This window comes from Chrysemys picta, chromosome 1 (genome assembly GCF_011386835.1).
Source record: "Chrysemys picta bellii isolate R12L10 chromosome 1, ASM1138683v2, whole genome shotgun sequence".
Classification (NCBI taxonomy): domain Eukaryota; kingdom Metazoa; phylum Chordata; order Testudines; family Emydidae; genus Chrysemys; species Chrysemys picta.
Window position 1 is genome coordinate 42,171,745 of NC_088791.1, and position 15,332 is coordinate 42,187,076.

A 15,332-nucleotide genomic window follows, 5' to 3' on the forward strand; every position below is an offset into this window, starting at 1 on the left:
CTATGGCAGAGTAATGGGAATCTTAAAGTGCCGGATCCGGCCACGGGAGAATTTCCCCTGATGCACACTTTACGCAAGGCAGTTTACACTGCCTAGTGAGGCCCCAGATATAGGTGACATGTTGAAGGAAGGACTGACATGGCAGGGATGTATCAGGAGCTGTGGTTGGGGTCAGCGCATGTAGTGCTTTGGTGATTCTGCCCATAGGCAGCCAGGGATGCGCTGTTGCAATTTACACAGCCCTCCAGAGTTGTCTGAGTTACTCTGTGGGCTGCACTGGTCCTGCAGCAGCCAAGAATTGAGAGGGTGCAAAGGTGCTTTAAATCACCATAAATTCCCCTCTCCCTTGACTGTTACTTTAGCACTATGTTTCTTAGAGGCACAGTGTAAAATCTGTAACTATATTCATTTCCAGGCTGTTGTGGGGTTATATTTTTACCTCTGCAGCATTAAAGGGTATGTTAATCTATAGTTAGACCTCTCATTTTTCATTTATTAAGAAAAAAAATTGTTTTAATAATATTAGCACTTAAATGGTGTTGGCCTTAGATACTTCTAACTTACCGAGATGTGGGAATGGTCATTATCCTCTTTTGCTTCTGCTGTAATTTGACTGGGATAATAAGTCCAGCGGTTCTTCTGTTTACATAGCGATGACTGTATATTTTCTACTGAAAAGATATCCATGTTCCTTGCAGGATCTGTGATCTTTATTTTAGACCTGTTATTGTCTTTTGTCTTTCATAAGCCAGGCTTTTATAATCTTTGCTGCATTTTAATGACAATTTTTCAATATCCCTCATGCAAATTATCCCAACAGCAGTTCTAGTACCTGGCAGGCTAAACAGTGAATGTATGCCTTTTTCCCCCCTAGAAGCACTGTTGTGATATGAAATGAGGTAGGATTGCATGAAAACATTTTAGCTGATGACTACTCTGATCAGGCTCAGAAATGATTTTTCAGTTACTTATAACTTTTATTTTAAAATTTCTCACCCAAAATCATACACCAAATAGCCTCATTAGTGACTAGTTATATGCTAAGTATCAAGCGCCAAACTTCTGTTTGGCTGGAACTTTTTTAAACTGATTTTTTAACTCTTTAAATTCAAAAAAGTTGAATGAAATTTTGCCTCTAAAACACCTGTATGGGTTATTTAAGCCCACAGTAGAGTTGTGAACCAGTGAAAAAGGGTTATAGTGCAAACTGTTTTGTTGCATTAGTTGTAGGTGACAGTGATGATGTAAATATAGGATGCTTAAACACCCTTAAAAGTAATATACATGAAACAATGGGTAGGTAAAGTATTAGCCACTTTGTGTAACATCATTTCTTAATCACAACTAGCCACAAACCAATGTCAAACATCTTGCTATAATTATTTACAAATAAAATAGTGCTGCATTAGTTTTCCTGCACTTATAAAACGTACCACATGCCAAACAGATATATTGGTAGACTAGGGGCTTGTCTAGATGAACAGGTAGTTTGCAGCAAGTTATGATGTAAATCTATCCCACATTAGCCTGCCATACAGTAAATGTCCATGTGGACCCTGCTGTTGTGGTATAATTCTGTGACTTTGGTTCCAGTCTTCCAAACACATTAACTTTACTCACAAGAGTAGTCCCATTGACCAGTGTCTTTTAAATTAGCCTTCATTTTTTTTTACTTTAGTCAATCAAATATCAATTTTCCAGATCTTTTAAATTGCTCATCAATTGCTTAAGCTTGCTGACTATTTGAATACTGAGGGATGTAGAATCAGGTATGCAGGGCTGGAAGGAATCTCGAAAGATTATCAAGTCCAGCCCCCCGGCAGTGAGACAGGATCAAGTAAACCTAGACCATCCCTAGACATCTCTTGTCCAACCTGTTCATAAAAAACACCCATGATGGGGATTCCACAACATCTCTTGGATGCCTATTGCAAATTATTCTTGTCTTTAACTATAACTATACTTTAACTATAACTTTAACCTAAATCTCCCTTGCTGCAGATTAAGCCCATTACTTCTTATCCTGCCTTTAGTGGACATGGAGTACAGTTGGTCACTATCCTCTTTATAACAGTCCTTAACATATTTGAAGACTGTTATTAGGTCCCCATTCTGTCTTCTTTTCTCAAGACTACACAAGCTCAGGGTTTTTTTAACCTTTCCTCATAGGTCAGGTTTCCTGAATCTTTTATCATTTTTGTTGCTCTTCTGTGGACTCTTTCCAGTTTGTCCACATATTTTGTAAAGTGTGGCACCCAGAATAGGACACTGTACTCTAGCTGAGCCCTCACCAGTGCCAGGTAGGGTGGGACAATTACCTCCTGAGTCTCAGATAATATTTAGCCTATTTTACAACTGCGTCACATTGTTGGCTCTCATTCTGTTTGTGATCCACTACCATCAGTTACCAGTTATTCCCCATTTTGTATTTGTATATTTGATGTTTCCTTCCTAAATAAGTGCTTTGCATTTGTCTTTATAGCATTTCATTTTGTTGAATTCAGACCCATTCTCCAATTTGTCAAGGTCATTTTGAATTCCAGTTCTGTCATCCAAAGTGCTTGCAACTCCTCCCAGCTTGGTGTTAGTCACATGTTTTATAAGCATACCTTCCACTCCATTATCCAAGTCAGTAATGAAAATATTGACAAGTACTAGACTTATGACAGACCTCTGCAGAACTCCACTAGATATGCTCTCCTAGCTTGACAGTGAACCATTGTTAAGTATGCTTTGAGTATGGTCTTTCAAGCCTTAGCTGAGTCTGCTAAGTAGGGGGAGAAACTCGTGGGGAAACCTTGCTCAGTCCCAGTACTGCTTCTGAGGTGGTGCTGGCAGGTGGGAGAGTGTGATGGCAGCGGAAATGGGGATACTGAGATGAGGCTTGGGATGGTCATTTCCCGTGGGAGTAGGAGACTCAGGATATGGGGCTGGGGTTATTTGTCTCCCATTGAAGAATTTATGACCCAATTCCTGGGTCTGTGAGTGTCTCGTAGTCGTTACCAAGGGTGCTGGAACATTTTTTATATAGGGGTGCTGATAGCCATTGAACCCCCAACTGTAAACACTGTATATAATGCAAACCATTTCAAGCCAGAGGGTGCAGCAGCCTAAGGACACACATAGGGCATAGCAGGGACCTGAACTCCACTCTCCCCAGTTCTAGGCACCCAGCACTGGCCTTTCTGTTTTTATATAAGGCTAAGACTCTTATGTAAGTCTCTTGTAGTTTCATAAATCATGGACGAAAGGAGGAAAAAAAGGCATTATGTTGACTTATCTTTTATCACCTGAAGTCAGACTTGTCTTTTGTTGGAGAATAAAGAATTTTAAAAATACTTGCTTAAGCAGTTTGAAATTGTATTTGTTATTACCATTGTACTGTACTGTTTTCAGATTTGTAATCCATAAATCTGCTGACTGTTTCTTCTCCTCAGATTTATACTAAGCCAAGTACAGTCACTGCTTCAGAAACAGCATCCATGGTGAGTTTATATTCTAGTAGTTTTTTAAGTTGCATATGTAATTTAAAAGGTTCACTGAAAGTGAATGAGTAGAAAATTTTTCTAAGTGGCCATTTCTTTGGCTTTGCATTTTGCAAATAACATGCATGGAAAATACCCTAAAAGTTTGTAAATAGTACTTCACGCTTCTCCAGCGCGTTTCTTGCCAAAATCTTTAAAAGTTCAACTAGGGCAAATTCCTGCACCCTAGAAAAGGTCAACTTAGTTGGGGTTCACACAGTTTCAGGAGTCCACCCATACGCAAAACATTGCAGGAATGGGACCAAAGTAGGTATCACAGCACCCTTGTGAAGTAGGAACATGGATCACTTTGCTCACCTCCGAAATACAAAAGGACTTCTGGGTTGGAACACAGCTTTTTAACAGGGCAGAAAATGGAAAGCAGAAACTGAAGTAGGGGAACCTAAACTCTTCCAGTTCCTAGAATTTTTGTTTCTTTTGGGTTGGCACTTATTTGAGTTAGCTTTATATTGGAAGCTTTTATTTCTCTGGTGAAGGATCTCTCTCTCTCTCGAACGCTTAGCCAGACAGTTGGCTTTAGCGATTGTTCGCCATTTGGTCCGTTCCTGTGCAACCGCAAAGGCTTGACGGCCTGAGAATCCAACATCGGAAAAGGCTTGATGAACCCATCTAATAGGAGGTCTGCCTCTGGGTCGCCTCCACCCCTCAGTTGGTGGAATTTTATCCCAGACAAGTCAACTAGAGAACGGCGTTGGCTGGAACGTCTTGTGGCATCCTTGCAACATGTCCGAAAAACGTAAGGCGCTGCCTGTGGACAGTGGCCCCAGTAGTCTGTAGACCCAAGCAACCATAAACATCTGCATTACAGATGAAGTCATTCCACTTTATGCCCAATAAATGACATTGACATTCTGTGTGGAAAACCTCCAGCTTTGTCCAGTCTGAGCGGCATAGTGTCCATGTTTCGCAGCTGTACAACAGTATGGGAAGGATACAGCTCGAATAAATCCTGAACTTGCTTGTCATACGAAGATGATGTTGATTCCATATCTGTTGTAAATGGCCCCTGGCAGATGCTGCAATGCCAACCCAATGAGAACTTCCGTGTGAGAATTGGAGGAGCGGATAAGTATAGAATCCAGATAGCAAAAGCTGGAAACTGATTCAGCAGTTTTGTTGTTCAAAGAGATTGGAGTCGCAGGTGGACCTGGTCCTAGATTTTGCAGTTTGTCTTTGACCATGAAACATGGAGACCAATCTTAGCTGACTCCTCCTCCATATGCTGGAGTGCCTCACGAAACCTATCGGGGCTTTGTACTAAAAGAACGTCATCAGCGTAGTCAAGGTCTGAGCGAGAGATCACTGATCTCGATGTCTGTGGACCTGACAGAATGTAGCATTATGAAATCCATTGCCCGACAAAAGAGTGCAGGGGCCAAAATGCAACCCTGCCTAACAGCAGATACTGATTTAAAAGGCACTGACATCCGGTTCTTCAGATGAACATGGGCAGTGGTTCCAGTATGCAGCTCTTTAATCAAGTCCAGCAGAGTGGTAGGGACACCTACGCCCTGTAAGGCCGTCTATAACGCGACATGGTCTACTGAATCAAATGCAGCCTTAAGATCAACATTTGCTACATGATGGGGCTTCCTGAACTTAAAATGTATCTCCGACAACAAGTAGGGCCCAAATGGCGTCTAATGTGGACCTGTTCCTCGTAAAGCCTGACTGTTGGGGACGATGCTTCTGATGTATCAAAGGCTCCAGGCGTGCCAGCAAAACATGCGCAAACACCTTCCCTGGAACGGAAAGCAAGGTGATCGGCCTGTAGCTCTTACATTCACTGCACGGTCCCTTGCCCTTATAGAGTGAGATCACAATACCGTCCTTCTAGGCGGTTGGCAGGGTTCCAGTTCTCCACACCAGATGAAAGATGGCCAGAAGTGATTCTGCTACAGGATCAAAAGCACATTTTAGCATCTCTGAGGGGATGCCATCAGCACCGGCTGCACATCCGTTTTTCAGTTTAGAGATGGCACGCTTCACTTCATCCAATGTTGGTGTATCAGTACAAATGTCTGGATCCATGCAGCGTGAGAGAATGTCATCATCCGATTTACCCGGATGGCCTTGGCTGTCATTCAGGATGCCGTTTTTAGTGATTACCTCTTGACCGCTGAGGTTGCGAATGATGTGGAATGCTGGCTTAAAGTCGCCCATGGCTAAGCCAAATTCAACATCATCCGCCACTTGGTATAATATGCCTCGCGAACGCAGAGTGCCAGGGTGTTAAATTTTTGCTTCAGCTGATTACGAATGTGCTTATCACTATGCTGGCGGGCTGTGGCCTTCAATTTAATTATTTGGAAGGCCTCCTCTGGTAGCCATGGTCGGCGTGCTGGATGCCGATAGCCAGTTGTCTGCTGGGCAGATTGGTTGAGGGTAGAAGTGAACAGGGACCCGGCAACATCCACGTCGTCTGGCAGATTAGCTGGAGCTGAGCATCGATTGCTGATGTCAATACAAAATCTGTTGGCTAAACCTGGCACACAGAGTGCGTCGATGTCAATCTTCTTCATCATCCAGAGGACTTACCTGCTTGTTGGAGCATCAGCACCGTACAGGCGACTATTAGATGGTGATCTGTGTTTGCCGCGCATTCTGCACCACGACATTGAAGGTGAAGGATCCGTGAGCCTATATTTGTGCTTTTCACAAGTTAGAGCTATCTCTACTTTCCTTTGATTTTAAAAACAAACAAAACTTGGTTCTTGTTGGACACTGGCCTCCATCTAACGCTGCCTATTGCAGTGATTGGTTTTTGTTTGAAACATCCGTAGACCTTCAGGGTGGAAATGTTGTGTGTGAGATATTTTTAAAGAAGGGATATAATTCTTTGAAAGTATCACACAGCATTCTCACTGATCCACCATCTCCCACCCTCAGTTTGGAGATTTAACTTTTTGAGGTATGACCTGGGTCTTTCATCTATGTGTCCATTTTATGTTTTTTGTAGGAAAAAATTGTAGAATTTTTTTATCATCTTCAATTAATTTGGGGGAACTGTTGTTTTTTTGTTCATGAAAGGAGCTGGCAGGCACATTGTGGGACTTTATGTAAGCCAGAGCCCTGAGCTAGCCTTCAAGTACCTCAGAGGTTCAAAAATTTTAAGAGCTAGAGAAATTTCTCTGGATTACTGTTGCAGGAGATGTGAGGCCTGGTCTACACTGGGGGGGGGGTCGATCTAAGATACGCAGCTTCAGCTACGAGAATAGCGTAGCTGAAGTCAACGTATCTTAGATCGACTTAGAATCACTTCGCGTCCTTGCGGCGCGGGATCAACGGCCGCCGCTCCCCGTCGACTTTGCTTCCGCCTCTCGCCCAGCTGGAGTTCAGCAGTCGACGGGAGAGCGATCGGGGATCAATTTATCGCGTCTACACTACTTGCGATAAATCGATCCCCGATAGATAGATCACTACCCGCCAATCCGGCAGGTAGTATAGATGTACCCTGAGACTCAAGAGCAGTAATGATGCGTTGTGATCTCTGCAAACAAGAATTACAAAAATATTTTATCAGATTACTACTCATCTATAAAATGTCCTCAGATGCCAGGACGATGGATAAAGTTAAAATCGATTAAAAAGATATTTTCATGTGTGCTTTGTCATGCTTGTACTGTTTGCATTCACATAGTGACAGACACATTCAAATAAGTTGAATTGACTAGTTTATATTTATAACAAGAAAAACGCAATCACAGAAAGAATAGGAGAGTGAAAATCAAATATCTCCCCATGCTTGCTTGCTGCCTGTGGGTAGTGGACATATTTATTTTGAGCTCCTAAAATGAATAAGGTAGACTCCTGCTCTAAAACCTGAGGGGACTAGACTAGATAGTGCTTATTTTTTAAAAAAATGGCAAGAAAAGGACAATATTTGGTGTGGGAAGGTTAAAAGAAATAATTTTGGATTTATTTTTTTTGAAGTAATGTTTTCATATGTATCCACTTTTTTATTGTCTCTTTCCAGCCTGTTGCACCAAAATACACATACACTCCTCTGAATCATCTTAAAGACGGAACTATAGTCAACTTGTATGGTGCTGTGAAATTCTTCAAGCCCCCATATATAAGCAAAGGAACGGGTATGTACTGTATCAGACAGAAAATTTAAAATCTCTTAATATATCTCAGGCTGTCTGGAGTGTTTCATGTCCATGAGTGCCAACCTCGGGGCAGACTATCAAAAAGCAGGGCAGCTGGTTGTATGCTCTATAATTAGATTTCACCAACCCAGTAACAAACGTGAACTCCTGAAGCACTCTAAGGGTATGTCTACACTACGGGATTAATCCGAATTTAGATAATTCGGATTTGAGAAACAGGTTGTATAAAGTCGAAATGAATGCGGCCACACTAGCACATTAATTCGGTGGTGTGCGTCCAAGTACTGGGGCTAGCGTCGATTTCTGCACCGTTGCACTGTGGGTAGCAATTCCATAGCTATCCCATAGTTCCCGCAGTCTCCCGCGCCCATTGGGATTGTGGGTTAAGATCCCAGTGCCTGATGGGACAAAAAACATCGTCGCAGGTGGTTCTGGGTACAGCCTCACTTCCTCCCTCCCTCCCTCCCTCCCTCCCTGCATGAAAGCAACGGACGGCAGACAACCATTTTCGCGCCTTTTTTCCTGGGTGGGTGAACACTGCAGACTCCATACCACGGCAAGCATGGAGCCCGCTGAGGTCAAGACAGCACTCATGAATATTGTAAACACCTCGCGCGTTCTCGTGGAGTTTATGCTGAGCCAGGACCAGAAAAACGAGGAGAGGAGGCAGCGGCAGCGGCAGCGCAGCGACAAGCATGATGAGGACATGGACACGGACACGGATACAGAATTCAGTGAAACCACAGGCCCCGGTGCTTTGGAGATCATGTTGTTAATGGGGCAGATTCTAAACATGGAACGCCGATTCTGGGCAAGGGAAACAAGCACAGACTGGTGGGACCGCATAGTGTTGCAGGTCTGGGACGATTCCCAGTGGCTGCGGAACTTTCGCATGCGTAAGGGCACTTTCATGGAACTTTGTGACTTGCTGTCCCCTGCCTTGAAACGCCAGAATACCAAGATGAGAGCAGCCCTCACAGTTGAGAAGCGCGTGGCGATAGCCCTGTGGAAGCTTGCAACGCCAGACAGCTACCGGTCAGTCGGGAATCAATTTGGAGTGGGAAAATCTACTGTGGGGGCTGCTGTGATGCAAGTAGCCAAAGCAATCACTCAGGTGCTGCTACGAAAGTTTGTGACTCTGGGAAATGTGCAGGCCATAGTGGATGGCTTTGCTGCAATGGGATTCCCTAACTGTGGTGGGGCGATAGACGGAACCCATATCCCTATCTTGGCACCGGAGCACCAAGCCACCGAGTACATAAACCGCAAGGGGTACTTTTCAATGGTGCTGCAAGCACTTGTGGATCACAAGGGACGTTTCACCAACATCAATGCGGGCTGGGCGGGAAGGGTTCATGACGCTCGCGTCTTCAGGAACACAACTCTGTTTAAAGGGCTGCAGCAAGGGACTTACTTTCCGGACCAGAAAATAACCGTTGGGGATGTTGAAATGCCCATAGTTATTCTTGGGGACCCAGCCTACCCCTTAATGCCATGGCTCATGAAGCCATACACAGGCAGCCTGGACAGGAGTCAGGAGCTGTTTAACTACAGGCTAAGCAAGTGCAGAATGGTGGTAGAATGTGCATTTGGCCGTTTAAAAGGCCGCTGGAGATCATTATTGACTCGCTCTGACCTCAGCCAAAGAAATCTCCCCATTGTTATTTCTGCTTGCTGTGTGCTCCACAATCTCTGTGAAAGTAAGGGGGAGACCTTTATGGCAGGGTGGGAGGCTGAGGCAAATCGCCTGGCTGCTGATTACGCGCAGCCAGACACCAGGGCGATTAGAAGAGCACACCATGAAGCGGTGTGCATCAGAGAAGCTTTAAAAACCAGTTTCATGGCTGGCCAGGCTACAGTGTGACATATCTGTTTGTTTCTCCTTCATGAAAACCCGCCCCCTTTATTGACTGATTTTCTGTAAGGAACCCACCCTCCCCCTTCCCCCAGCTTTCTTTCAAACCAAATAAAGTCACTATCATTTAAAAATCATTTATTCTTTATTAATAGATTAGAAAAAGAGGGAGGGAACCCGGGTGGTATTTGGGAGGAGGATTACTGGGAAGGAAAAAGCCACAAAGAAAAGGTTAAAAAAATGACAGCCTTTTGCTTGGGCTGTCTACTGGGGTGGAATGGGAAGGTGTACGGAGCCTCCCCCCCCGCGTTCTTACACGTCTGGGTGAGGAGGATACGGAACATGGGGAGGGGGGAGGGTGGAACAGGGGCTGAAGCGGCAGTCTGTTTTCCAGCAGCCGTTCCTGAACCTCCACCAGACGCTGGAGCAGCCCCAGCGTTGCTTCCTTCATCCTCTGGTCTTCCTGACGCCACCTCTCATCTCGAGCGTCTCTCCTCTCCTCACGTTGGTCTCTCCTCTCCTCACGTTGGTCCCTCATGTCCTCACGTTGGTCCCTCCTCTCCTCACGTTCACTGACTTCTTTCCTATACTTTGAAACTGTTTCCTTCCACTCATTCAGATGAGCTCTGTCACTCCTGCTGGATTGCATAATTTCAGAAAACATCTCTTCTCGCGTCTTCTTCTTACGACGCCTTATCTGTGATAACCTTCGGGATGGAGGAGGGAGGCTTGAGGAATTTGCAGCTGCTGTAGGGAGGGGAAAAAAGAGAGAATTGTTTTAAAAGCTACATTTTGCAGAACAATGCTTATACTCTTTCACGGTGACCAACACTGTTCACATTACATAGCACATGTGATTTCTGTGCAAGGTCGCATTTTGCCTCTTAATGCTGAGTGCCTGTGGCTTTGCTGCTAGAGATCACAGGTCTGGGCAACAGAATTCTGCTTGCATGCGGCCATGGTAAGCCATTCTCTTACAGCTTCTGCGCCCTACTTTCCCACATACCAAGCATAGCTTGTAGAGTGCTGCAGAAGCCTGGCCAATCTCAGCCAGTTGGGGGGGGGGGGGGGGGGAGTGTGGTGGGGCTTGTCTGGGCAAGTAGAGTGCTGCGGTTTTTCTGTTAACATTCATCAGCACCAGAAAACAAACTAACCACGGTACCCCTCCCCCCCACCGCGTGGCTGGTATCAGGGAAGATCCCTACAGGCACCAAACTAATCCCCCCCCCACCGCCGCCCCCCCCCCTCGCCATGAATTCTCTGGGATGATCACAGTACCCCTCCCCCCACCGCGTGGCTGGTAACAGGGAAGATCCCTGCTAGCCAAACGAGAAAAACTCAGGGCCAATTTCCCATCTGCGCTTGGCTAACTGCAGGGAAGGATTTATTTTCCGCCACAGGCAAACAGCCCAGTAGGAACGGCCACCTCTGTCCCCTTAATTAAGTTCCCGTATTTCAACCAGGTTACCAGGAGTGATATCACTCTCCTGAGGATTACACAAGAAGATAAAGAACGGATGTTGCTTGAATGCCAGCAAACACCGGGACCATACGCTGCCAGGCTTTGTCAGGCAATGATACCAGATTACTTGCTGCAAGCATGGCGTGGTCAAGTGTCCTACCATGGAGGAGGGAATAAAGATGCACTGCCCAGAAACCTTCTGGCAAGGCTTTCGGAGTACCTCCAGGAGAGCTTCATTGAGATGTCCCTGGAGGATTTCCGCTCCATCCCCAGACACGTTAACAGACTTTTCCAATAGCTACAGACTTTTCCAGTAGCTGAACTGATCGCGAATGCAAAGTCAGGCAAAGTAATCATTAAAAACCGTTTGCTTTTAAAACAAGTTTTATATTTTAAAAGGTAAACTCACCTGAGGTGCCTTCCATGGGGTCAGAGTCTTGGGTACTGGCTTGGGAGGCTTGGGAGGCTTGGGAGGGTACTTCAGTCAGGGTGATAAAAAGATCCTGGCTGTTGGGGAGAATGGAGTGCTGTGTGCTCTCTGCAAGCTCATCCTCCTCCTCCTCCTCCTCCTCTACCCCATCGGCAGAATCCTCAGGCGTCGAGACTATCCCCGACCCAGAATCCACGAACACAGGTGGGTTAGTGGTGGCAGCCCCCCCTAGAATTGCATGCAGCTCGGCGTAGTAGCGGCATGTCCGCGGCTCTGACCCGGAGCGACCGTTTGCCTCCTTTGTTTTCTGATAGGCTTGTCTGAGTTCCTTGACTTTCACGCGGCACTGATCTGAGTCCCTATTGTGGCCTCTCTCCATCATGCCCTTGGAGATTTTTTCAAAAATTTTTGCATTTCGTCTTTTAGAACGAAGTTCTGCAAGCACTGAATCCTCTCCCCATACAGCGATCAGATCCAGTACCTCCCTCACGGTCCATGCTGGTGCTCTTTTTCGATTATCAGCCTGCATGGTTACCTGTGCTGATGAGGTATCTGTGGTCACCTGTGCTCTCCACGCTGTGCAAACAGGAAATGAAATTCAAATGTTCGCGGGGCTTTTCCTGTCTACCTGGCCAGTGCATCCGAGTTCAGATTGCTGTCCAGAGCGGTCACAATGATGCACTGTGGGATAGCTCCCGGAGGCCAATACCATCGAATTGCGGCCACACTAACCCTAATTCGAATTGTTAAAATCGATTTTGGCACTACTCCGCTCGTTGGGGTGGAGTACAGAAATCGATTTAAAGGGCCCTTTACATCGAATTAACTAGCGTCGTTGTGTGGACGGTTACAGGGTTAATTCGAATTAAAGCTGATAAATCCGAATTAAAGTCGTAGTGTAGACCAGGCCTAACAGTCTTACCATGGAGTCACAGACTGTTCCCGTGGGCATTCCAGTCTGTCTTGCCAGTTAGTGATAGCTTGTTGCCATACATCAAAGATCACAAAATATTTGGGTTATTTTCAGTCCTAAGAAACCAGTCATTTACCACAGGTCAATTTGTACCTCAGATCTCACACCAAAGACAACATGTGTAGCCAATCCTGTGGTAAACTAAGGATTTATTAACTAGGAAAAAGAAATGAGAGAGCTATTTACAGGTTAAAGCACGCAAACATATATGCACAAATGAGTTACAATCTGTGGTTTTAAAAGGTGAGAGAGTTGTAGTAATCTGTTAGCACTAAGTATCGGGGGTAGCCGTGTTAGTCTGTATCTACAAAAACAACAAGGAGTCTGGTGGCACCTTAAAGACTAACAGATTTATTTGGGCATAAGCTTTCGTGGGTAAAAACCTCACTTCTTCAGATGCATAGAGTGAAAGTTACAGATGCTGGCACATGATGGCATATATAACATTAGTAGATGTGCAGGTGAATGAGCCTTTGATGGTGTGGCTGATGTGGTTGGGTCCTCTGATGGTGTCGCCAGAGTAGATATGGGGACAGAGTAGGCAACGAGGTTTGCTACAGGGATTGGTTCCTGGGTTGGTGTTTCTGTGGTGTGGTGTGTAGTTGCTGGTGAGTATTTGCTTCAGGTTGGGGAGTTGTCTGTAAGCAAGGACTGGCCTGCCTCCCAAGGTCTGTGAGAGTGAGGGATAATTTTCCAGGATAGGTTGTAGATCGTGGATAATGCGCTGGAGAGGTTTTAGCTGGGGGCTGTATGTGATGGCCAGTGGTGTTCTGTTGTTGTCCTTGTTGGGCCTGTCCTGTAGTAGGTGATTTCTGGGTACCAATCTTGCTTTGTCAATCTGTTCCCTCACTTCCCCAGGTGGGTATTGTAGTTTTAAGAATGCTTGATAGAGATCTTGTAGGTGTTTGTCGCTGTCTGAGGGGTTGGAGCAAATTCTGTTGTATCTTAGGGCTTGGCTGTAGACAATGGATCACGTGATGTGTCTTGGATGGAAGCTGGAGGCATGTAGGTATGTATAGCAGTCAGTAGGTTTCTGGTATAGGGTGGTGTTTATGTGACCATCACTTACTTGCACTGTAGTGTCCAGGAAGTGGATCTCTTGTGTGGACTGGTCCAGGCTGAGGTTGATGGTGGGGTGGAAATTGTTGAAGTCCAGGTGGAATTCTTCAAGGGCCTCCTTTCCATGGGTCCATATGATGAAGATGTAGCGCAAGTAGAGGAGGGGCACTAGGGGATGAGAGCTGAGGAAGCGTTGTTCTAAGTCAGCCATAAAAATGTTGGCAGACTGTGGGGCCATGCGGGTACCCATAGCAGTGCCTTGAAGGTATAAGTTGTCCCCAAATCTGAAGTGGTTGTGGGTGAGGACAAAGTCACAAAGCTCAGCCACCAGGTGTGCCGTGGCCTCATCAGGGATACTGTTCCTGACAGCTTGTAGTCCATCCTCATGTGGAATATTGGTGTAAAGTGCTTCTACATCCATGGTGGCCAGGATGGTGTTTTCAGGAAGAACACCAATGCATTGTAGTTTCCTCAGGAAGTCGGTGGTGTCTCGAAGATAACTAGGAGTGCTGGTAGCGTAGGGTCTGAGGAGAGAGTCCAAATAGCCAGATAATCCTGCTGTAAGAGTGCCAATGCCTGAGATGATGGGGCGTCCAGGGTCTCCGGGTTTATGGATCTAGGGTAGCAGACAGAATACCCCTGGTTGGGGTTCTGGGGGGGTGTCCATGTAGATTTGTTCCCGTACTGTAGCTGGGAATTTCTTGAGCAGATGGTGTTGTTTCTTTTGGTATTCTTCAATGGGATCAGAGGATAGTGGCCTATAGAATGTGGTCTTGGAGAGTTGCCTGGCAGCCTCCTGTTCATAATCCGACCTGTTCATTATGACTACAGCACCTCCTTTGTCAGCCCCTTTGATTATAATGTCAGAGTTGTTTCTGAGGCTGTGGATGTCATTGCATTCTGTACGGCTGAAGTTATGGGATAAGTGATGTTATTTGTCCACAATTTTAGCCTGTTCACGTCTGCGGAAGCACTCTATGTAGAGGTCCAGTCTGTCATTTCGACCATCAGGAGGAGTCCACGCAGAGTTCTTCTTCTTGTAGTGTTGGTAGGAGGGTTCCTGTGGGTCAGTGCACTGTTCAGTGGTGCGTTGAAAATATTCCTTGAGTAGGAGACGACGAAAGTAGGCTTCCAGATCACCGCAGAACTGTATCATGTTTGTGGGGATGGTGGGAGAGAAAGAGAGTCCCCGAGATAGGACAGACTCTTCTGGGCTGTGTTTGGTTGGAAAGATTGACAATGTTGTTAGATGAGTTGAGGGTCCCACTGTTGTAGCCCCCTGTGGCAGGTAGGAGTTTAGATAGCTTAGCCAGTAAGTGAACACTTCAGTCTCCCTGGTCATTCTATTACTGATTTAAAAGTCACTATTATTGAACAAAAAAACTTCAGAAACAGACTTCAAAGAGAAACAGCAGAACTAAAATTCATTTGCAAATTTAACACCATTAATCTGGGCTTGAATAGGGACTGGGAGTGGCTGGCTCATTACAGAAGCAGCTTTTCCTCTCCTGGAATTGACACCTCCTCATCTATTATTGGGAGTGGACTACATCCACCCTGATTGAATTGGCCCTGTCAACACTGGTTCTCCACTTGCGAAGTAACTCCCTTCTCTCCATGTGTCAGTATATAATGCCTGCATCTGTAACTTTCACTCTATGCATCTGAAGAAGTGAGGTTTTTACCCACGAAAGCTTATGCCCAAATAAATCTGTTAGTCTTTAAGGTGCCACCAGACTCTTTGTTGTTTTTGTTAGCACTATAAATGTCTCTTAGGGCTGCGCTGATGGCAGACCAGGTCAGTCCAGGCCAATTTACTTTCTATTTGGATAGATCAAAGTAATTGTTGAATACAAAAGAGTGTATAGGGTGTTTAAACTTCATGGAAACTAATGG

General features: G+C 45.4%; 2 protein-coding genes across 18 annotated transcripts in view; one reads left to right on the forward strand and one right to left on the reverse strand.

Moving 5' to 3' along the window:
* POT1 (protection of telomeres 1) overlaps positions 1 to 15,332 on the forward strand; it is a 157,812-nt gene that overhangs the window by 43,522 nt on the left and 98,958 nt on the right. For all 17 annotated transcript variants that reach the window (XR_010590009.1, XR_010590007.1, XM_065555557.1 and 14 more), the window contains 2 exons: positions 3,438 to 3,485; positions 7,522 to 7,636. Coding sequence is in view for 14 of the 17 variants with exons in the window: in XM_065555557.1 (XP_065411629.1) it covers positions 3,438 to 3,485; positions 7,522 to 7,636 (163 nt within the window). In the remaining 3 variants the exon portion in view is untranslated. The remainder of the gene's footprint in view (positions 1 to 3,437; positions 3,486 to 7,521; positions 7,637 to 15,332) is intronic.
* On the reverse strand, positions 9,639 to 12,074 carry LOC135973227 (myb/SANT-like DNA-binding domain-containing protein 2). Its single transcript, XM_065555588.1, has 2 exons — positions 11,384 to 12,074; positions 9,639 to 10,259 (listed from the first exon to the last, which is right to left on the reverse strand). Exons 1-2 carry the CDS (start codon positions 11,931 to 11,933, stop codon positions 9,745 to 9,747), a joined length of 1,065 nt encoding a protein of 354 aa, XP_065411660.1. The 5' UTR covers positions 11,934 to 12,074; the 3' UTR covers positions 9,639 to 9,744.

Bases quoted from the DNA above. Each gene is read 5' to 3' on its own strand.
- LOC135973227 (XM_065555588.1), bottom strand. From the start codon at position 11,933: ATGCAGGCTGATAATCGAAAAAGAGCACCAGCATGGACCGTGAGGGAG. The intron at 10,260-11,383 runs GTGAGTTTACCT...CCCTCCCTACAG, and splicing joins CCCCATGGAAGGCACCTCAG to CAGCTGCAAATTCCTCAAGC.